The sequence below is a fragment of the Vulpes lagopus genome, chromosome 10, assembly GCF_018345385.1.
Source record: "Vulpes lagopus strain Blue_001 chromosome 10, ASM1834538v1, whole genome shotgun sequence".
Lineage (NCBI taxonomy): Eukaryota > Metazoa > Chordata > Mammalia > Carnivora > Canidae > Vulpes > Vulpes lagopus.
The window spans coordinates 2,948,268-2,971,359 of record NC_054833.1 but is presented as its reverse complement, the minus strand read 5'-3'; the positions used below and the strand labels follow the sequence as shown (position 1 = coordinate 2,971,359).

Below are 23,092 nucleotides of genomic sequence, written 5' to 3'. Positions count from 1 at the left end.
AAGGGAAAGGAGGGAAAATGAGTGGAAAAAATTAGAGAGGGAGACAAAGCATGAGAGATTCCTAACTCTGGGAAATGAACATAGGGTAGTGGAAGGGGAAGCGGGGGGGGGATGATGGGTGACTGGGTGATGGGTTATGAGGGGGGCACTTGACGGGATGAGCACTGGGTGTTATGCTATATGTATGTTGGCAAATCGAACTCCAATTAAAAAATACATGAAAAAAAAAAAAAAAAACAAGGGAAAGAAAGAACTCCAGGTCAAAAAGAAGGAGAAGGGGCACGTGGGTGGCTCAGTTGGTTAGGCATCTGACTCTTGATTTCAGCTTAGGTCATGATCTCAGGGTGGTGGGATTAAGCCCCATGTCAGGTTCTGTGCTCAGCACAAAGTCTGTTTGAGATTCTCTCCCTCTGTCCCACCCCCCGTCCTGTACCACAGGTTTTCTCTCAAATAAATAAACAAATAAATAGATCTTAAAAAAAAAAAAAAAGGACAGATCACATGCTAAATATGTCTTCTGTGCACTCCCAGGCCCAAGTGAAATGTTCACAACACACTTACACAGGTATAAACTGCCAAAAAACAGGAAACAAAGTAAGTCAATGACAAGTAGGAGATTTCAAATAACTTGAATCTGGAAAAAAGCAGGTGATCAGTGGCAACCACAGAGTCTGCAGGATACCAGAATGTATGAGGAGGGGCATCCAGATGTACCAGGAGTAGAGGTGGGTTCCCAAGGACGACAATGAGGACAGCACAACATATGTCAAACAGCTGACCCCTTCCTAGGCCCATGCCTTGCTCTCACCAAATATATTCAGTCAGTTCTCTTGAGTAAATGGAATCGATTTTGGGGGCAGAACAAGAGTAGGTGGTATCATTATGATGTCCTGAAGCTAGGAGCTCCACACTTTGGTACTTAGGAGACGACCAGCCTAACAGCCGGCTCCCTGCCTTCATAACTCAAACTGGTGACCACCAAATTTAGTTTTGTTTCACAGAGCCTACAGTCCCCTTTAAAAACCTGAATTAGCTTTCTGCTAAGTTGTCATCTGGGTATTTCACAGAAAAATCCAGACTTCTAAGGTCTCTGGTAAATTCAGATCAACTGGAGCTCATCAGGCACTGCCCCCTTCCCACCCAGCACTTGCCTCCCACAGTCTCCACTAAGCAGTCCTGTTTACAGGATCTGCCCTGGGCCGGTTGTGAGCACTGAAGCCCGGAATCTCTGCCTCTAAGTCCAGCCTGCTGGATGACAAGTCCCATACATATACAGAAATCCCTAAATCAGCTTGATAAAAGTCTTTTTATTGGTAAATACAGATGAATCCCTATTTCTTAAAAGTCACTTACAAATGAAGAGAGATCAGCCTGCGGTGAGCAGCATTGCATATGAGAAGCCAAAGGAGCAATGCCTTCGGGTGTCCATGGAAAGTGATTTGCCAGCCAGCATCCTGTGCTCAGCTAAACCATCCTGCTACGTGAGGCAGGAAAGTATCTGAAGTTTAGCTCCCACACACCCTTTCTTCGGGGGCTATAAACAGAGAGTCTGAAGCAAAGAGAGTTTAGACCTTGGTGGAGTCTGGAAGCAGATAAGGGATGTTGTAGGGTGGCAGATTTGCAGCAGACCTAGAGGAACCCATCCAGTTTGGAGCAGGAGGAGGTCGACTACAGGAACCATGTTCTAGGAGAGAGGGAGAGTTGGTGAAATAGAAAATCTACATATGAGTTTGAAAAACTTATGGGGAAAAAAAAAAAACCAGTAGCATGAGAGGGCTCCAGGCAGCAAGGAGAGGTGCTTTCCCAAGGGTAGACCTAAACAAACTTCAGCATAAGAAATCTCACTAAAATCCTGGCAGATGGGACCCCTGGGTGGCTTGGTTGGTTAAGTGTCTACTTTCAGCTCAAATCATGATCCCAGGGTCTTGGGATCAAACTCTGCTTTGGGCTCCCTGCTCAGTGAGGAGTTTCCTTCTCCACCCCTGTGCTTGTGTTCACATACCTGCTGCCTCTCTCTCTCTCAAATAAATAAAATCTTAAAAAAAAAAAATCCTGGCAGATAAAAGCACCAAAAGCCACATTACAGAGTGCCAAGTATAGGGCAGGCACAATGATTCACCCCATGGTGCATTTAAATCTCTAACAGATCTGCTGTTTGCTTTACCCAACAGATGTATTATGAAAAGCTGTGAAAAAAAGGGACTTTTGGTTAAATATTTTACATGAACTTGTGAATCAAAAACATCCAAAGATGAATCTCCTTTAAGGCTAACAGATACCTTAATGTATAGATTTGGTGAATTCAGATTTGAGAAGCAACACAGTGGCTAATATGTGGACTCTGGAGCTAGACCACTGAGGTTAGTCTTCTGCACCACCACTTACAGCTGGACAGCCTTGGGCAAATTCCTGGACATCACCATGATTCCCAAATGGGGAATATAGTGATATTTTGTCCATAAGGTTGTTGTCAAATAAGTGACATATATTTATAAAGTGCTTCAAGCTATGGAAGCGTTTGTTAAATAAAGCAACACATTTAATAGATACATTTTGCTTAAAATGGGTGCTTTGCATAGGGTTTTCCTATATGTGAAAACCCAGTTTTTTAAAACCCATAAAACAGGCAGTAGGTTATTGGTTTTACTGAAGTTTTAGCCTGGGATTCTCTTCAATGGCAAGTACTTTACTAAACATCAATATACAAGTCAAATTATTAAAATGCATTTAAGAACTCATCTGTTATACAAAGGTACATTCAAATTGCTACAATTCAGTAGCATACATTTATATGGCGCTTATCATAAGTTCAAGGGCAGACTGTATATCCTCCTAACTTGCCTAATGGTTGTTACACTTGTATAGAATTTAAAATTACAGTGCTCACATATATTATTAGTCATTTGACTTATCACAAAAAACTGGCAGAGTGGGAATACACCCCGTGGAAGGAAAAAAACCAAGGCTTGGGCAGGTTAAATCACTTACTAAAGCCTGTCATCAGCAGGCATGGGGCACCAGTCCTCAGCTAGAAGGTGTCTCCAAAGCAACAGCTCTTCCCTTCCATCACGGTGCCACAAGGCAGGGATTTGCTCAAAACTGGAGTTCAACCAAATATGTGTTGAGGTACATTGACTAAATTCCCTTTTTTAGGGATGCCCACTGGGCTCACCTGGGGAAGGAGGCCCCCCTGGAGGGCAGGGGGGAAAGGCAGAGATCAAGGCTTGCAGGTCTGTAAAGAGCTTAAGCAAGTCAGCTGTTTAGAAGTCAGCATGTAAAGAAGCCAACCCCTTTGCAACTAATTCAAAAAGAAGCAAATGTGGACCTGAGTTAATAATTATGTTCCATTATGGTCTCATTAGTTGTAATAACTGTACCACAGTAAAGTAAGGTGTTAACAATTCTCTGTGCTATCCTTGCAGCTTTTCTGGAAATCTAAAGTTATTCCAAAATAAAAAAAAAAGTATTTAGAAAGGAAGAAAGGAAGACAGGAAAGAGTACGGCCACCAGTGTTGCTGCTTACTTCCTCATACGAGTGCTCCCGGCTTGGTCTTTCTTTTGGAAAGGATAAATCTAAAAAGTCAACCAAATAGTCATATCCTCCAGGAAAAGGGCTGAAGTCCTCATTTGTTTCAATCATCTGTGCAAATGACAACAGGATAAAGGGAAGAAGTATATCAATCTGGTGGTCAAGGTCTTTAAAAAAATTCTGGATTGTGTAAGATCCAAACAGCCTTAATTGATAGCAATGAATTGGAGTTAGGATAATTCTCTCCCTCCGTTTCTCTTCTCCGGGATTGATAATATTCAACTCCTAGCCTCTACACAAGGAAGCTCCTTCATATCGCTAACTTCAATCCAATCTACAGAGATTATCATTATCTTGAGCACTGCTAGTAATGAGACAGCAAATACGACGATAAGTTTGCAGATGATGTAGGCAATAAAATGTGCGATGTTTCTCATCATTACATAGCTGCTGAACATATACAGTTCCATGAAAAATATACTTTCTTTTTCATGCTTATTGTCCAACTGAAAATATCATTTAGACCAATGTTTTCCAGATCTGTGGATTTCAAAGACAATTTTCTAAAAAATATTCGGGAGCTAATATAAATACCCATGCAGTACCCTTGAACAACACAGGGGTTGGGGGGGCACAGATGCCCTCCCCTGCCCGCCTCCCATGCATCTGAAAATCCACATATAACTTGACTTCCCCACAACAGAACTACAAATAGTACATTGACCATAAGCCTCACGATAACATAAAATGTTGATTAACACATGCTTTGTACATTATATGCGTTATATGCTGTATTCTTACAATAATCTAGAGAAAAAAGTATTTTTTTAAGATTTTATTTATTCATGACAGAGGGGAGAAAAAAATATTCTTAAGAAAAAAACATTTACAGTACTGAACTGCTAAAAAAACAAAAACAAAACAAAAAACAAAAAACAAAACAAAACAAAAAAAACTGCCTATAAGTGCAGTTCAAACCTGTGTTGCTCCAGGGTCAACTGTGTTTTATTTTGCCAAGTGAGGACTTAAGAAAAAAAAATTCTTCCATCTACTTTTATTTCATTAAGGATTAATGCTTTTAACACCTCAAAAATAGAGAGGGAATAATGATTTGGAATAATGACAGCTCATCCCAAGAAAAGAAAACTGACAACTTTGTAACCATATTCGTGAGCATACTCAAACTTCTCTCACTACTGATCAGCAAAATTGTCAGAGACTGACACTGATCCCCTGGGGCAGGTTTTTAGGATTCCCAGTTTTTAAGAATGGCAAGAATTGAGGCACCTGGATGGCTCAGTGGTTGAGTGTCTGCCTTTGGCTCAGGTCATGATCTCGGAGTCCTGGGATTGAGTCCCACACTGGGCTCCCTGAGAGGAGTCAGAATGCTTCTCCCTTTGCCTATGTCTATCTGCCTCTCTCTGTGTCTCTCATGAATAAATAAAATCTTAAAAAAAAAAAAGAAGAAGAAGAAGGCAAGAATTGCCTGGTATTACTGTTCAGGGGTTGAAAACTAAACTTGGGAATAGTCCTCACTCTGAGGATCCCTGATCTTTGTCTCTAAGAGTGAATGTTGTCTATTTCCTGATGCGTCCCTAAACTCAGCGTCCCAGATAAGATATACATGTGAGTAGCTGGTTATTCAGACTCTGTAGTACTCCCGGCTGCATTTCAGGCATCCTCTTCCTCTCACATGCCCCTACCTCTTAGTACTCACTTTGCTTTTTGGATACACCTTCAACTTCAGTGACCAGGTTCTAACTTGAACCACTTGGCTTTTGAGCTGTGTGTGTATGTGCTGGAGCTAATTTGTGTGATTTGGTTCTTGCTTGCCACAGCTCCCAATAAGAGGTACCTGCTTCTATGTCACTCTGCTCCACATCACTACCTCATCAGGGGGATAGCACCTTATAGCCCCACAGTTTAAACAGCTGATTTCTGCCACACCCAGAAAAACACAACAACAAACATGGTGATGTGAGGCAAAAGAATACCAGAGCAACTGAGCTGTACTTGAGGGAAGAGTCCTTACATTTTCAACATGGGATCATTTATCACATGGTCAAATCTGCTCCGTGAAGCAGTTGGTAGCGTTTGATGAATGTTTATTGAGAAACAAATTGGAACACCAAGGGGAATTTCGTATATTTCCATAATATAACAAAGCAAAGACAAATAATACTGATGACGTACCCTGACCACCAGGTTATAATCCTTAAATCCTGCCCAAGTGAAATATTCTTTTATCCAGGATGAGTGAAGAAATATTTCATCTTCTACTGCAGCATTCAAGACTTTCAAATATGGTCCAAAGTCCCAGGAATCCTTGTAAATTTTTGTCCCATTTGGAGGCTCTATGATGCCCTTGCTTGAAGATATAGAGGTGATAGTTAGTAGTATTGTGACAATGTTAGGTCCCTGGGTATTGATGACTGTATTATAATTATGCAAGATGTTCACATTAAGGAAAGTTTGAGGAAAGGAATACAGGAAAGTTCTCTATCTTTTGCAACTTTTCTATAACTCTAAAAATATTTTTTAAATTACAAATTACATTAAATTTTTAAAAATAACTATTGGATGCCCTCTTTAATCCTGGTAGGAAACCTTAGGCTATGGAAGGTGTGTGGCCACATACATGTCCAATAAGGAGATTTTTTTTCCCTATAGGAGTTGGCAGGGTAGTAAAGGTTTATTGAAGAGGAGCAAAGCCAAGAGTTCTACCCTTCTGGGAGCTCTGTCCTGCACACGTGAGCAGTGGCTCTAGACATCTGTTTCATGTTCAGGGGGCATATTACCCAAGGTTGCTGGGTACATGCGACAGTTTTGGATGACTTTGCCTATAGAAATGCAAAATGGCCAGTTAAAGGAAATCAGAGATGACCGACCACAGGGCATAACCAGTGTGCAAGGTGGCTTGAGGCAAATAGGCAAATAGTTAGGACGTGGGGATATAAAGGAGGAATTCCACGGGGAGCAGAGAAGACAGAAAGGTGAGAGGACCATGAAAGAAGGAAGGCAAAAGTTAGCACTTGAATATCAACTGTCGACCAGTCAAGTAGGTGTCAAACTGCCTAGATGATTCTCAGGCATCTGAAAGTAGTAACTTGGGACCCACGAGGGGTAGGGCCTGACTCTTTGCCTGTTAATCCGTGTGATGGGTTTCCAAGCCAGAAACAGTTAAAGCTAAAAGTCCATGTCTGGTGGGGGAAAAAAAAAAAAAGTTGGAAAACCACTGATTTGGACCCTTTTGATTCAAGTAGCTAAATTATGGAAATGTTGAACATCATGTGGTCATATTTATTTTGTGGATGTCTGCTTGCTCCTGTCCTGCCCCTCTATCTCCATCAGAATATAAGTTTGATGGAAGTAGCCACCATTGTTTGTCTTCCTCTTTAATTTTTCCCCACTCAGATAAACCATGAGAGACTCCTAACTCTGGGAAACAAACAAAGGGTCAGAGAAGGGGAGGTGGGTGAAGGGATGGGGTAACTGGGTGATGAGCACTAAGGAGGGCATGTGATAAGATGAGCACTGGGTATTATGCTATATGCTGGCAAATTGAATTTAAATAAAATTTTTTTTTAAAAAAAGAAGTAACAACCATGACTGGCACATAGAACAGGCTCAACAAATGTCTGTTGAGCGTATGGACAGTTTTAGCCTGGCTTTGAGAAATATCCAGATTTTCGTGTCTCTAATTTATGGTCCTCTTATTGTACTCATCAAACCACAGCTGATACAGACAGATGGGTAATTTTAGGGGATCCCTGGGTGGCTCAGCAGTTTAGTGCCTTCCTTTGGTGCAGGGCGTGATCCTGGAGTCCCGGGATTGACTCCCACATCAGGCTCCCTGCATGGAGTCTGCTTCTCTCTCTGCCTGTGTCTCTGCCTCTCTCTCTCTCTCTCTCTCTCTCTCTCTCTCTCTCTCTCTGTGTGTGTGTGTGTGTGTGTGTGTGTGTGTGTGTGTCTCATGAATAAATAAATAAATAAAATCTTAAAAATAAAAAAGATGGGCAATTTTATTTTGAAACCCAGTTGGCAATATGAACAACAGAGTCTGTGACCCTCCTGGAGCTCTGCCCATCCAGTGTGAAAAGGGATCATTGCATGAAACATGGAATCTTGAATCCTAGAAACAGAACAGGATGTGATCTGGATAAGGGAAGTGTAAGGAGGAAAATAGGCACTGTCTGGTAAATATCTGGCAAGTAATGGTAGATCTCTAAGTGCCACTTCTCGAAACAACACTTTTAGCTCATTGTTCTCCCAAAGCTACAGATGCATTGGTTTCTGTAACAAAATACTACAAAATCCTAAGGCTAATTTCCAAATCGATCTCCAAACTACTTCTGCAACTCCTTGTCCCATGTCTATGTAAAGGCTTGTTGATCTCTCCCAGATAAAGCCATAGCCTCCCAGCTGAGCTATTCTCCCTGTAGCCTCTTCCCTAGTACATGCTCCTCTGCAAACTGAAACGGTTTTTCTAAGACACAATGCAGTGATGTTCCTGCTTTGCTGCATTTAACTTTCTCAAGTGCTACTACTCACAGACAAGTTCCCCGAGCAGTCTCACAGGGTCTTTCTGACCTTGCCCCCCCAACACCCTCAGCATGCCATTTGGCATTCCTACCTCACACAAGGGAAAGACATTTTCTCAGCTGCATCCCTGTACCTAGTATGATGTCTACCCAGGTATACCAAAGGAGCTCAGTAAATAATTTCTGAATGAATGACATACATTTATTCACTTATTCAAAGTATCTGCATTCACCAAACTCACGATACTATTTATACCTCGGGTCACCAGCACATGCCATTCCCCGACTGGAGTCTGGAATTTCTCCACCCCCACCTCCCCCTGTCTCTCCCATCCACTCCCTCTCAACTACTCCTCCTCATTTGACCTAGCTCAAATGCTGATTTCAGATCAAGGTTTCTTGACCACATTTCCTGTTCCCCCATCCTCTCCTTCCCTCATGAGGCAGAGTCCAGCACTTAGTCCCTGATGTCCCTTGTGCTCTGTCTCACTACTGAGAATCCAACAGTATTACTCTCCTGTTACCCAGAATGCTTTGGTGATACAAATGCAGATTTCTGGGCTCTATGTCAGATCTACTGAATCAGAGTCCCTGGAGGTGGAGCTCAGGGATGTGCATTTATCCAAATTCCTCAGGTGATTCTGATACCCATTAAGGTTTGAGAGTTTCTGCTCTAGGACACATCTGGAGGACCAGACCGAGCAGATGGGGAGCTCAGCAAATGCCGAATGACAAAGGCTCTTGAATGCCCCACTACTACCAGAATACTTAGAAACCTCTCTTAACCCTTGATCTGAAGAATAAAAATTGCTTTTATCGTAGAGGTGCTTGGGCAATCCTAAAGAATTGTAAGCAGGAAGGAACAGAAACAGTTTGGCATTTTAAAAAGGTTATGCTGGCAGCAATGTAGAGTAGGGGCTTTCAAACTTTTTGCCTATTATTCCTGTAAGAATTAACATTTTATATCAGGATCCTGGGGGTCCCCCAAAGGTACTTGCAAAACAAAAGTTTCCTTAAATAATACTTACCTTCGTTATATACAATGCACTCAAGCATATTCTATTCTGTTCAGTTTCATTTTTTAAAAAATGTGGGTCATAATCAATGTCATTGATTTTACAACCCACCAAAATCCACCATGGATTTTGACCAGTAGATTGAAACCAGCCGGCCTAGAGTACAGATCAAGGGAGAGCAGGGGTGGAGGCACAGACCAGTCAGGAACCCCTGTAGGAATCAAGGCTAAAAATTGTGAGAAGCCTAATTAAGGCCATGGCAGAAAAGGCTGGAAGCAAGTGCTGGATTTATGGCAGATTTACGAAAGGGAATGAACCAGATTCAAAGAGTAGTTTGACACAGGAAATCAACAAAAGGTCAGAATCGCTGATTACCACGTTCACACTGACTTTGTGGGGGGAGGCAGGCAGAGAGCAGCTGCACCTGTGGTAATTGTGTGCAATGATCTTTACCACACCCAGTTTCTAAGGAAGGGTGAGAAACTTACAGTTTTATTTGGCTCAAGACAAGTATTTATGAAAATAAAGGTCTGTCACATGGGTGTTAACTTTTCTTGAATTGTACTCCCAACGCACTGCTACTTGTTCAGATGTGTTCTACGTGAAACATGCAGTTGGGTAACATTTATACTGATATGAAAACCAACTCTCGAGCTTATTGCTGTTTGCTTTCTTAAGACACCTTATTTTGAGCCTATCAACAGTTCTGGATAGAAAAAATTTCCCCCCACCCTTCATCCTCAAATAAGTTTATGAGATGAGGAAAACGTTTTGAGTATTTGTTATATAACATGAAAAACTTGGGGGGAAACTCGTTTTTTTCCCCTTAAATTTGAAAGATATTTCATAGTTTACTTGTAAGATTTCCAGTTTTAAAAATGATATGTGGACCTTACTGCACAAGAAACTCACTATGCCAGCCAGCAGAAACAATATTCCTATAAATAAGGACTTGTCAAGAGGCCATGGGTGTGCTCTTTATTTTCTCATAAAATTGAAAAAAACCCATAAACCATCTTTGGCCTCTATAAATATTCAAACCAAACCTGTCAGTTGGGTCCTTTAGCATCCTACTCAGATCAAGAGTGGCTCCAGGTCGTGGGGTCCATGTTATCACATCAGAGTTTTTCTTGATAAGATTATTAAGTTCATTTGGGTCATTTTTGATGTTTGTTTCCTTAATATACCTGAGAAATAAGAACATGGCCAGGTAAGAAAGTAATTTGTTCTCAGATGCATGGTCTGATTAGAACTTTTTTTTCCTCCACATTCTCACTTCACAATCCTATCCACTTATCCCATGGAAAAACAAAGACTATACTTGGCCTAAGGATTATTAGTAAGAGAAGTTGTGTTTATACTATGTTTTTAAGTATAATCATATAGTGGTTGGAATTAAAGTTACATGTACCAAAACCAACTATTTTAAATAGGTGGGAATGGCATACTCTTCTTTTTAATATTAATTAAATATATATAGGACTAGATGTTATTTGGCAGGAATAACACTCAGTGCTTAACATGAACTATTTGATTTTATCTTCATTAGACTCCAATGAGATAGCTCCTATTAAGTATCTCATTTTCGAGAGAAGGGAACTAAGGCTTCAAAGGGCCAGGTGACTTGCCCATGGTCAGCACACCAGATGGCAGTGCTCCCCTGAGCTCTCCACCACACACCTTGAGTAGGGCTCAGCCTTCCCAGGAGGTCACAGGGAGGGGCTTCTCCCCCCACTTTGGGAGCAAAGTCTGAAAAGCCAGGAAGCCGATCCTTACTAGAAACTGAATCTGCACTTTGATGTTGGACATTACAGCCTCCTGAGAAATAAGTTTCTAATGTTTATAGGCTAAAAAAAATTAAAAATAAAAATGGAAGTCTCAAAACCATGAAGAATCCACCTATTATAAAAGAGTACACACATCCTCAGTGATAGCTCCTCCTGAGACCTAGTCTCTAACTGTGCTTCTATTGATCAGAGATGAGCATCTCCCAAATTCAATTCCAAACCACAATCTTTCTGGAAATCACCATTCCAGTGTCATATGGGAAGGTGGTGATGGTCTTGGCACAGAAAAGGGGAGATCCAGAGAAAAAGGATTTGTATTGTGTTTCATTGGACATGGGTTATATAGACTGACATTTCTGTTAAAGGGAATTTTACTCTCTGGAGCTATAACCTGTTACTTAGACCCAATAGATAATTTTAGGCAGATGGACAGATACAAAACATATGTAAGCATTTGTATTTCTGCAGCACCAGGGTGACTTATGTTATTTACTACCCTGGAATCAATACTGCACAACTGGGTCAAGATGTCACTCACCCACAGATATGAATAGCTTCTCCCTTCCTATGTGAGTTAATATCCTCCCGTGGGAGCAGAACTCATTTTGAAACAGTGCCACCACTCTGTCTCCTCTTCTTACTACCTCTAGTCTCAAGATGATTCACTAACTGATCTCCCAAACCATAACACTATTAAAACATAATATGAGGTATTCACAAAATTCACTTCCTGATGCTTCTTTGTCTCCCTCTAAAATAATAGTAAAACCAATACTGAGATGACACCCTGTCGGGGGTACTCCCAGTATGGAGAGTAACATTTGCCCATTACATACACACTGAAGAGTAGCTTGCAATTATTTTAAAAGGCAGTATACTAAGTAGCCATGTGTCCTGTAATCAAGTACCCACCACATCCGGTTCTTCATGTTCTTGGGAGTTCAACTTCCTTAACACCTCTGGAGTCTGAACTGGCTTCTCAATCCTCACTGTCACTCATCGTTACTTCCTAGATTACTGTAATGGTTCTCAAACTGGCCTCCAGAATCAACATTTCTGTTTCCCTTCCCACCACACAGACATACAACCTAAGCTCCCCAGTTCACACCTCATTATGTCCCTGTTCCTCATCGGACTCCTTTATTGGGCTCCTCATTCCTTCAGGTCAAAATCCAAGCCATAAGCAGTGGCACACACAATGCTGTTCACCATATGACTTCCTGGATCCTCCAGTGCATGCCTCCTTAGTCCCCTAGACTGAGTCCCCTATCCTGCACTGTACTTCTCACCTCACCATCTCTCCATCTCTGCTAGTCAGTGTCTACTCATACTTCAAAACTCAGATTCATAGTCTCACCCAGTCATCTTCTGACCCTCATGGCATCCCACTGCCTCCAGAACACACAGGTATCATACCACTTAGCATTCTGTATTTTAATTGTTTTTCTCTTCCAGTAGACCATAATTCTGATGACAATCATTTCATCTCTGCTTCTCTTAGAACAGTGCTGCTCAATAAATGATAAATGATAATGAACAATATTCATCTCAAGGAATTATTTTTTAATCTTAGGTCAGTCTTTCCAGAAGGATTAGGAAGATAAGAGGTAGCTAAATAATGTCAACAAGAAGGTCAAAAGAAAGGAAATACATCAGCAATCAGATATATTAACTGATTAAACACAAGTAGGTATGTCACAGAACACAGAACTTTAAAGCAAAAGCAGTCATGTTTTAATAATGAGACAAATGAAGCCTAAAGAAGTCAATTAATTGCTTCTAATAAGTGGTAGAAAGAGAACCTAAATTCCATATACATGATTTCTTCTACGTGCTCCTCTAATGGATGGGAAATCATGGCCAGTCCTTACAGGATGTTGTTATGAACTTATCTTGAGGACGGTTTATCATCCAATAAACTTATAATAAATATGTAATACCCAACAAATTTAGATAAGTAAATTATTACAACAATTTCCTCTTGAGTACAACGACATATGCATTCTCTGTCTGCACAAAGGCAGTCCTTCCCATTGATCACAGAGTATTCCCAGTATGGAGGAAAAAGAGGAGCATCATAAAGCAGATGGTACTCATACTCTCTCATAAAAAAATATAGTTAGAGGCTGAGTCACTGCATGTACTAAGGATAAAGTCAATTCTATATATAATTACAGAATCTTATAAAAGCAAAATTAAAATATCTATGAGATCTTAACATTGAAAATAATAAAACTATGTTCCAATATGACAGAATGGATAAACCATACATATTCTTTTCTTAAGGGGTTATGAGTTCCATGAAATGTGCAACCAGACTTAAACAAATATGCTAGCTTTAACTACCATGGCTGAAGATGTTAAGAATAACTATTTGCTTTTTTGTTTTTTAAACAAAAAAATTATTTTAAATTAAAATATCCAAAAAATAAATAAATAAAATAAAATATCCATTTGATTCAATATTTTTACTTTGTATGAATGATTCTATGAATTTTAACACATGCACAGTTTTGTGCAACCACCACCACAATCACTATGCAGAGCCATTCCATCACCTCTGAAAAACTCTCTCATGTTGCTCCACTCCAGTCAAACCTTCCCTCAAGCCCAGCCCCTGGCAACCACTGATTTGTTCTCCACCCCTACAGTTTTGCCTTTTCCAGAATGCCATGATGACAGAATCATACAATATGTAACCTTTTGAAACTGATTCCTTCACTTGGTATATGATGCCTTTGAGATTCATCCGTGTTGTTCTGTATATCAATATTTACTTTTTTTTTGTTTGTTTGTTTGTTTTTTGTTTTTTTTCAATATTTACTTTTTATTGTATTCTATGGTATAGATGTATCATCGTCTGTTTATGCATTTACTTATTGAATGATATTTGAGTTGATTTGGTAATTATGAATAGAACTGCTTTTAATATCTGTATACAGTTTTGGTGTAATAGAAGTTTAACTTCGCTTTGGCAAATACCCAAGACTGGGATTCCTGGGTCATATGATAAATGCATATTTAAAGAAACAGCCAGGGAGGAGGGGCAAGACGGCAGAAAAGTAGGGTCCCCAGGTCACCTGTCCCCAACAAATTACCTAGATAACCTTCAAATCACCCTGACAATCTACGAATTCGGCCTGAGATTTAAAGAGAGACCAGCTGGAATGCTACAGTGAGAAGAGTTCGGGCTTCCATCAAGGCAGGAAGTGGGGGAACAAGAAATAAAGACACAAAAGGCCTCCAAGGGGGAGGGGCCCCGCGAGGAGCCGGGCTGAGGCCGGGGCGAGTGTCCCTAGGACAGGAGAGCCCCGTCCCGGAGCAGCAGGAGCTGCACCAACCTTCCCGGGCAGAAAGGGGCCCGCAGGGAGTTAGAGCAGGACCCAGGAGGGCGGGGATGCCCTCGGGCTCCCGGGACACTAACAGGCACCTGCGCCCCGGGAGAGTGCGCCGAGCTCCCGAAGGGCTGCAGCGCGCACGGCGGGACCCGGAGCAGCTCGGAGGGGCTCGGGCGGCGGCTCCGCGGAGGGGGCTGCGGGGCGGGAGGGCGAATCCAACAGCGCAGGCCCAGGAGCACAGGGCGCGAGGACACAGCCCAGGATCCGGCCTCCCCCGGGACAAGCAGAGGCCAGGAGGGCCCAGGAGAGCAAGGACGCTCCTGCCCCGAGTTGAGCAGATCAGCGGCCCCGCCCCGGAGCCTCCAGGCCCTGCAGACGGAGAGCCCCGGAGTTACTGCGGGAGCTGATTCCAGGGCTCCAGAGCTGCTGCCGCCACTGCAGTTGTTCCTCCTGACGCCTCACGGGGTAAACAACCCCCACTGAGCCCTGCACCAGGCAGCGGGCAGAGCAGCTCCCCCAAGTGCTAACACCTGAAAATCAGCACAACAGGCCCCTCCCCCAGAACACCACCTAGACGGACAAGTTCCAGGGGAAGTCAAGGGACTTAAAGTACACAGAATCAGAAGATACTCCTCCGTGTTTTTTGTTTTTTGTTTTGTTTTGTTTTGTGTTTCTTTTTTCTTTCTTTTTGATTTCTGATTGCTTCCCCCACCCGCTTTTTTTTCACCTTTCTTTTTCTTTCTCTTTTTCTTCTCTTTTTTCCCTTTTTTTCTTCTTTCTCTTTTTTCTTTTTCTCTTTTCTTTCCTTCTCTCTCTCTCTTTTTCTCCTTTTCCCAATACAACTTGTTTTTGGCCACTATGCACTGAGCAAAATGACTAGAAAGAAAACCTCACCTCAAAAAAAGAATCAGAAACAGTCCTCTCTCCCACAGAATTACAAAATCTGGATTACAATTCAATGTCAGAAAGCCAATTCAGAAGCACTATTATACAGCTACTGGTGGCTCTAGAAAAAACCACAAAGGACTCAAGAGACTTCATGACTGCAGAATTTAGATCCAACCAGGAAGAAATTAAAAATCAATTAAATGACATGCAATCCAAACTAGAGGTCCTAACGATGAGGCTTAACGAGGTGGAAGAACGAGTGAGTGACATAGAAGACAAGTTGATGGCAAAGAGGGAAACTGAGGAAAAAAGAGACAGACAATTAAGAGACCATGAAGACAGATTAAGGGAAATAAACAACAGCCTGAGGAAGAAAAACCTACATTTAATTGGGGTTCCCGAGGGCGCTGAAAGGGACAGAGGGCCAGAATATGTATTTGAACAAATCCTAGCTGAAAACTTTCCTAATCTGGGAAGGGAAACAGGCATTCAGATCCAGGAAATAGATAGATCCTCCCCTAAAATCAATAAAAATCGTTCAACACCTCGACATTTAATAGTGAAGCTTGCAAATTCCAAAGATAAGGAGAAGATCCTTAAAGCAGCAAGAGAAAAAAAGTCCCTGACTTTTATGGGGAGGAGTATTAGGGTAACAGCAGACCTCTCCACAGAGACCTGGCAGGCCAGAAACGGTTGGCAGGATATATTCAGGGTCCTAAATGAGAAGAACATGCAACCAAGAATACTTTATCCAGCAAGGCTCTCATTCAAAATGGAAGGAGAGATAAAGAGCTTCCAAGACAGGCAGGAACTGAAAGAATATGGACCTCCAAACCAGCTTTGCAAGAAATTTTAAGGGGGACTCTTAAAATTCCCCTTTAAGAAGAAGTTCAGTGGAACAATCCACAAAAACAAGGACTGAATAGATATCATGATGACACTAAACTCATATCTGTCAATAGTAACTCTGAACATGAACGGGCTTCATGACCCCATCAAAAGGTGCAGGGTTTCAGACTGGATAAAAAAGCAGGACCCATCTATTTGCTGTATACAAGAGACTCATTTTAGACAGAAGGACACCTACAACCTGAAAATAAAAGGTTGCAGAACAATTTACCATTCAAATGGTCCTCAAAAGAAAGCAGGGGTAGCCATCCTCATATCAGATAAATTAAAATTTACCCCGAAGACTATAGTGAGAGATGAAGAGGGACACTATCTCATACTCAAAGGATCTATCCAACAAAAGGACTTAACAATCCTCAATATATATGCCCCGAATGTGGGAGCTGCCAAATATTTAAACCAATTAATAGCCAAACTGAAGAAATACTTAGATAATAATACACTTATACTTGGTGACTTCAATCTAGCTCTTTCTACCCTCAATAGGTCTTCTAAGCACAACATCTCCAAAGAAACGAGAGCTTTAAATGATACACTGGACCAGATGGATTTCACAGATATCTACAGAACTTTACATCCAAACTCAACTGAATACACATTCTTCTCAAGTACACATGGAACTTTCTCCAGAATAGACCACATACTGGGTCACAAATCGGGTCTGAACCGATACCAAAAGATCGGGATAGTCCCCTGTATATTCTCAGACCATAATGCCTTGAAATTAGAACTAAATCACAACAAGAAGTTTGGAAGGACCACAAACACGTGGAGGTTAAGGACCATCCTGCTAAAAGATGAAAAGGTCAACCAGGAAATTAAGGAAGAATTAAAAAGATTCATGGAAACAAATGAGAATGAAGATACAACCGTTCAAAATCTTTGGGATGCAGCAAAAGCAGTCCTGAGGGGGGAAATACATCGCAATACAAGCATCCATTCAAAAACTGGAAAGAACTCAAATACAAAAGCTCACCTTACACATAAAGGAGCTAGAGAAAAAGCAGCAAATGGACCCCACGCCCAGCAGAAGAAGAGAGTTAATTAAAATTCGAGCAGAACTAAATGAAATTGAGACCAAAAGAACTGTGGAACAGATCAACAGAACCAGGAGTTGGTTCTTTGAAAGAATTAATAAGATAGATAAACCATTAGCCAACCTTATTAAAAAGAAGAGAGAGAAGACTCAAATTAATAAAATCATGAATGAGAAAGGAGAGATCACTACCAACACCAAGGAAATACAAACGATTTTAAAAACATATTATGAACAGCTCTATGCCAATAAATTAGGCGATCTAGAAGAAATGGACGCATTCCTGGAAAGCCACAAACTACCAAAACTGGAGCAGGAAGAAATAGAAAACCTGAACAGGCCAATAACCAGGGAGGAAATTGAAGCAGTCATCAAAAACCTCCCAAGACACAAGAGTCCAGGGCCAGATGGCTTCCCAGGGGAATTCTATCAAACATTTAAAGAAGAAATCATACCTATTCTACTAAAGCTGTTTGGAAAGATAGAAAGAGATGGAGTACTTCCAAATTCGTTCTATGAGGCCAGCATCACCTTAATTCCAAAACCAGGCAAAGACCCCACCAAAAAGGAGAATTACAGACCAATATCCCTGATGAACATGGATGCAAAAATTCTCAACAAGATACTAGCCAATAGGATCCAACAACACATTAAGAAAATTATTCACCATGACCAAGTAGGATTTATCCCCGGGACACAAGGCTGGTTCAACACTCGTAAAACAATCAATGTGATTAATCATATTAGCAAGAGAAAAACCAAGAACCATATGATCCTCTCATTAGATGCAGACAAAGCATTTGACAAAACACAGCATGATCAGGAATGGTCCTGATCAAAACACTTCAGAGTGTTGGGATAGAAGGAACTTTCCTCGACATCTTAAAAGCCATCTACGAAAAGCCCACAGCAAATATCATTCTCAATGGGGAAGCACTGGGAGCCTTTCCCCTAAGATCAGGAACAAGACAGGGGGATCCCTGGGTGGCGCAGCGGTTTGGCGCCTGCCTTTGGCCCAGGGCACGATCCTGGAGACCCGGGATCAAATCCCACATCAGGCTCCCGGTGCATGGAGCCTGCTTCTCCCTCCGCCTGTGTCTCTGCCTCTCTCTCTCTCTCTGTGACTATCATAAATAAATAAAAAATTAAAAAAAAAAAAAGGAACAAGACAGGGATGTCCACTCTCACCACTGCTGTTCAACATAGTTCTGGAAGTCCTCGCCTCAACAATCAGACGACAAAAAGACATTAAAGGCATTCAAATTGGCAAAGAAGAAGTCAAACTCTCCCTCTTCGCCGATGACATGATACTCTACATAGAAAACCCAAAAGCCTCCACCCCAAGATTGCTAGAACTCAAACAGCAATTTGGTAGCGTGGCAGGATACAAAATCAATGCCCAGAAATCAATGGCATTTCTATACACTAACAATGAGACTGAAGAAAGAGAAATTAAGGAGTCAATTCCATTTACAATTGCACCCAAAAGCATAAGGTACCTAGGAATAAACCTAACCAAAGAGGTAAAGGATCTATACCCTAAAAACTATAGAACACTTCTGAAAGAAATTGAGGAAGACACAAAGAGATGGAAAAATATTCCATGCTCATGGATTGGCAGAATTAATATTGTGAAAATGTCAATGTTACCCAGGGCAATTTACACGATTAATGCAATCCCTATCAAAATACCATGGACTTTCTTCAGAGAGTTGGAACAAATTGTTTTAAGATTTGTGTGGAATCAGAAAAGACCCCGAATAGCCAGGGGAATTTTAAAAAAGAAAACCATAGCTGGGGGCATCACAATGCCAGATTTCAGGTTGTACTACAAAGCTGTGGTCATCAAGACAGTGTGGTACTGGCACAGAAACAGACACATAGATCAATGGAACAGAATAGAGAACCCAGAAATGGACCCTAAACTTTATGGTCAACTAATATTCGATAAAGGAGGAAAGACTATCCATTGGAAGAAAGACAGTCTCTTCAATAAATGGTGTTGGGAAAATTGGACATCCACATGCAGAAGAATGAAACTGGACCATTCTCTTTCATCATACACAAAGATAAACTCAAAATGGATGAGAGATCTAAATGTGAGACAAGATTCCATCAAAATCCTAGAGGAGAACACAGGCAACACCCTTTTTGAACTTGGCCACAGTAACTTCTTGCAAGATACATCCACAAAGGCAAAAGAAACAAAAGCAAAAATGAACTATTGGGACTTCATCAAGATAAGAAGCTTTTGCACAGCAAAGGATACAGTCAATAGAACTAAAAGACAACCTACAGAATGGGAGAAGATATTTGCAAATGACATATCAGATAAAGGGCTAGTTTCCAAAATCTATAAAGAACTTATTAAACTCAACACCAAAGAAACAAACAATCCAATCATGAAATGGGCAAAAGACATGAAGAGAAATCTCACAGAGGAAGACATGGACATGGCCAACATGCACATGAGAAAATGCTCTGCATCACTTGCCATCAGGGAAATACAAATCAAAACCACAATGAGATACCACCTCACACCAGTGAGAATGGGGAAAATTAACAAGGCAGGAAATAACAAATGTTGGAGAGGATGTGGAGAAAAGGGAAACCTCTTACACTGTTGGTGGGAATGTGAACTGGTGCAGCCACTCTGGAAAACTGTGTGGAGGTTCCTCAAAGAGTTAAAAATAGACCTGCCCTACGACCCAGCAATTGCACTGTTGGGGATTTACCCCAAAGATTCAGATGCAATGAAACGTCGGGACACCTGCACCCCGATGTTTCTAGCAGCAATGTCCACAATAGCCAAACTGTGGTGGAGCCTCGGTGTCCATCGAATGATGAATGGATAAAGAAGATGTGGTTTATGTATCCAATGGAATATTACTCAGCCATTAGAAACGACAAATACCCACCATTTGCTTCAACGTAGATGAAACTGGAGGGTATTATGCTGAGTGCAGTAAGTCAATCGGAGAAGGACAAACAGTGTATGTTCTCATTCATTTGGGGAATATGAATAATAGTGAAAGGGAATATAAAGGAAGGGAGAAGAAATGTGTGGGAAATATCAGGAAGAAATGTGTGGGAAATATCAGGAGACAGAACATAAAGACTCCTAACTCTGGGAAACGAACTAGGGGTGGTGGAAGGGGAGGAGGGTAGGGGGTGGAGGGGAATGGGTGACGGGCACTGAGGGGGGCACTTGAGGGGATGAGCACTGGGTGTTATTCTGTATGTTGGTAAATTGAACACCAATAAAAATTAATTTATTAAAAAAAAAAAGAAAGACCTAAAGAAACAGCCAAACAGTTTTCCAGGAGGCAGTACCGTTTTGAATTCCCAACAATAATTTGTAAGAGGTTCTATTGTTCTGCATCCTTACCATAACTGGATATTGTTGATTTATCAAAACTTTATTTCACTGTGGTTTCAATCTGCATTTCCTAATGGCTACTGATATGAGCCCATCATTTCTTATGTTCATTGCATCTATATATCTTCATTGGTGAAGTACCTGTTCAAATGTTTTGCCCAGTTACTACTGAGTTCTTTGTTTTCTGACACTGATTTTTGAGAGATATATTTTCTGGATACAAGTTATTAGTCAAATATTTGATTTGCAAATATTTTCTCACAGTCTTTAGTTGTCTTTTTATTCTTGTAACAGTGACTTTCATGAGAAAAAATTTTCATTTTGATAAAGTCCAATATAGTGCAATATGGATTGCGCTTTTGGTGTTATATATAATAAGAAGATTTTGCCTAACTGAAAGTTATGAAGATTTTCTCCTACATTTTCCTCTAAAAGTTTTATAGCTTTACATTTACATTTAGGTCTATGATCCATTTTGGATTATTTTTTGGTATACAATGTGTGGTCTAAATTGAGATTATTATTAATTTATTTAATCTCAATCTAATTGAGATTATTATTTTGCATATGAATGTCCAATTGTTCTAATAACATTTATTGAAGAACTATCTTTTTTCTGTTGAATTGTTTTATACCTTTGTCAGAAATCAATTGTTCGTATTTGTGTGGATCTACTTCTGGATTCTCTACTCTATTCCATTGATCCAGTGTTTATCCCTTCATTGATATCATGCTGCTTTAATTACTGTAGCTTTATAACAAATCTTAAAATTTGGCAGTGTGGGCCCTCCAAAGTTATTCTTTTTCAAAATTGTTTTGGCTGTTCTAATTCCTTTACTTTTCCTTATGAATCTTAGAGTTAGGTTGTCTGTATGTACAAAAAACTTCTGCCAGGATTTTGATGGACATTGCATTGAACCTACAGGTTTATGTAGAAATAACTGAATGTTAACTATACTACACTCTTAACCAATAAATAAAAGAAATTACAAGGGAAATGAGAAAGTACTTAGCGATAAAATGAAAACAGAAACACTGCATATAAAACCCATGAAAAAGGGGATCCCTGGGTGGCGCAGCGGTTTGGCGCCTGCCTTTGGCCCAGGGCGCGATCCTGGAGACCCAGGATCGAGTCCCACGTCGGGCTGCCGGTGCATGGAGCCTGCTTCTCCCTCTGCCTGTGTCTCTGCCTCTCTCTCTCTCTCTCTCTCTCTCTCTCTCTGAGTGTGACTATCATAAGTAAAAAAAGTAAAAAATAAAAAACATGAAATGTAGTAAAGGCCGTGCTCAGAGGAAAATTTATAGCTCTAACATCTATATTACAAAAGAAGAAAGATCAGTAGAGAGAATCATTGAAACCAAAAGTTGGTTTAAAAAGATCAACAAGTTTTTTTCTTTGAAAAGATCAACAAAATCTACAAACCTTTAGTCAGACAAAGAATAAAAGAAGATACAGATAACTGAATCATAAAGCAGGGACATTACTACTAACCTTACAAAAATAAAAATAATTAAAAGATAAGACTATGAGCAATTGTACAATAACAAACTAAATAACTTAGTGGAATGGACAGAGTCCCAAGAACAAACAAATTGCTTAAACCAACTCATGAAGAAAATAGAAAAGATCATCATTCTCAAACTCTCCGAAATCATAGAAAGAAATACTGCCTAATCCATTCATTCCATGAGGTCAGTATTATATGACCCTGATACTAAAGCCAGGTAGCTGGAAGGGACTAAGAGACATAAACTTCCAGTTGTAAAAAAAAAAAAAAAAAAAGTAATGGAGATGAAAAGTACAGCAAAGGTTGTATAGTCAATAATATTGTAATAATGTTATATGGTGACAGGTGGTAACTACACTTATCTTGGTGAGCACTGAGTAATGTCTACGATTGTCAAGCCATTTTGTTGAACACCTGAAACTAATATAATATGTCAACTATTCTTCAAAAATAATTTTTAAAGATGTTACAATAAAAAAAATATGGACCAGTATTCCTTATGAACACAGAAGCAAAAATCCTCAACAAAATACCAGCACACAATATCCAACAGCATATTAGAATGATTATACACCAGGAGGGATTTATCACAGGAATGCAATAGGGTGGTTCAACATAAGGCAATCAATAAGTATATTTTACCACATTGGTAGAATAATGGGGGAAAAAACCACAAAATCATCTCAACTGATGCAGAAAAAGCAATTTACGAAATTCAATATCCTTTCATGATAAAACACACAGAAAACTAGGAATAAAAGCAAACCTCCTCAATATGATAAAGAGTATTTATGAAAAATCCATAGACGACATCATGTCAGTGGTGAAAGAATGACAGCTTTCCTACTAATATCAGGAGACAGACAAGGAGGCTGGCTTTCACCACTGCTATTAAAAATTGTACTGTAAGTTCTAATAAAAAAATTAGACAAGGAAAAGAAATAAAAGGCATCTAATTAGAACAAAAGAAAAAAATAATTAGAACAAAAGAAGTAAAATTTCTCTATTGCAAATGACATGACCCTATATATATAAAACCAAAGAATATAATAGTTAAAGCTAATACAATTAATAAATATATTTAGCAAAGTTGCAATGTATAAGGTCAGCAAACAAAAATCAGTTGTGTTTCTATAAACCAGTAAAGAACAATCAAGAAGA

General features: G+C 40.2%; 1 protein-coding gene across 10 annotated transcripts in view; it reads right to left on the bottom strand.

Moving 5' to 3' along the window:
- Positions 1–23,092, bottom strand: part of LOC121499534 (cytidine monophosphate-N-acetylneuraminic acid hydroxylase) — a 167,447-nt gene that overhangs the window by 21,218 nt on the left and 123,137 nt on the right. For 8 of the 10 annotated variants that reach the window (XM_041770249.1, XM_041770247.1, XM_041770253.1 and 5 more), the window contains 3 exons: positions 10,133–10,273; positions 5,723–5,897; positions 3,524–3,640 (listed from right to left, as the gene is read on the bottom strand). In XM_041770249.1, the coding sequence (XP_041626183.1) occupies positions 3,524–3,640; positions 5,723–5,897; positions 10,133–10,273 (433 nt within the window). Of the gene's footprint in view, positions 1–1,400; positions 1,685–3,523; positions 3,641–5,722; positions 5,898–10,132; positions 10,274–23,092 lie in introns of those variants that run through there. The other 2 variants (XM_041770252.1, XM_041770254.1) reach the window with 2 other exon arrangements.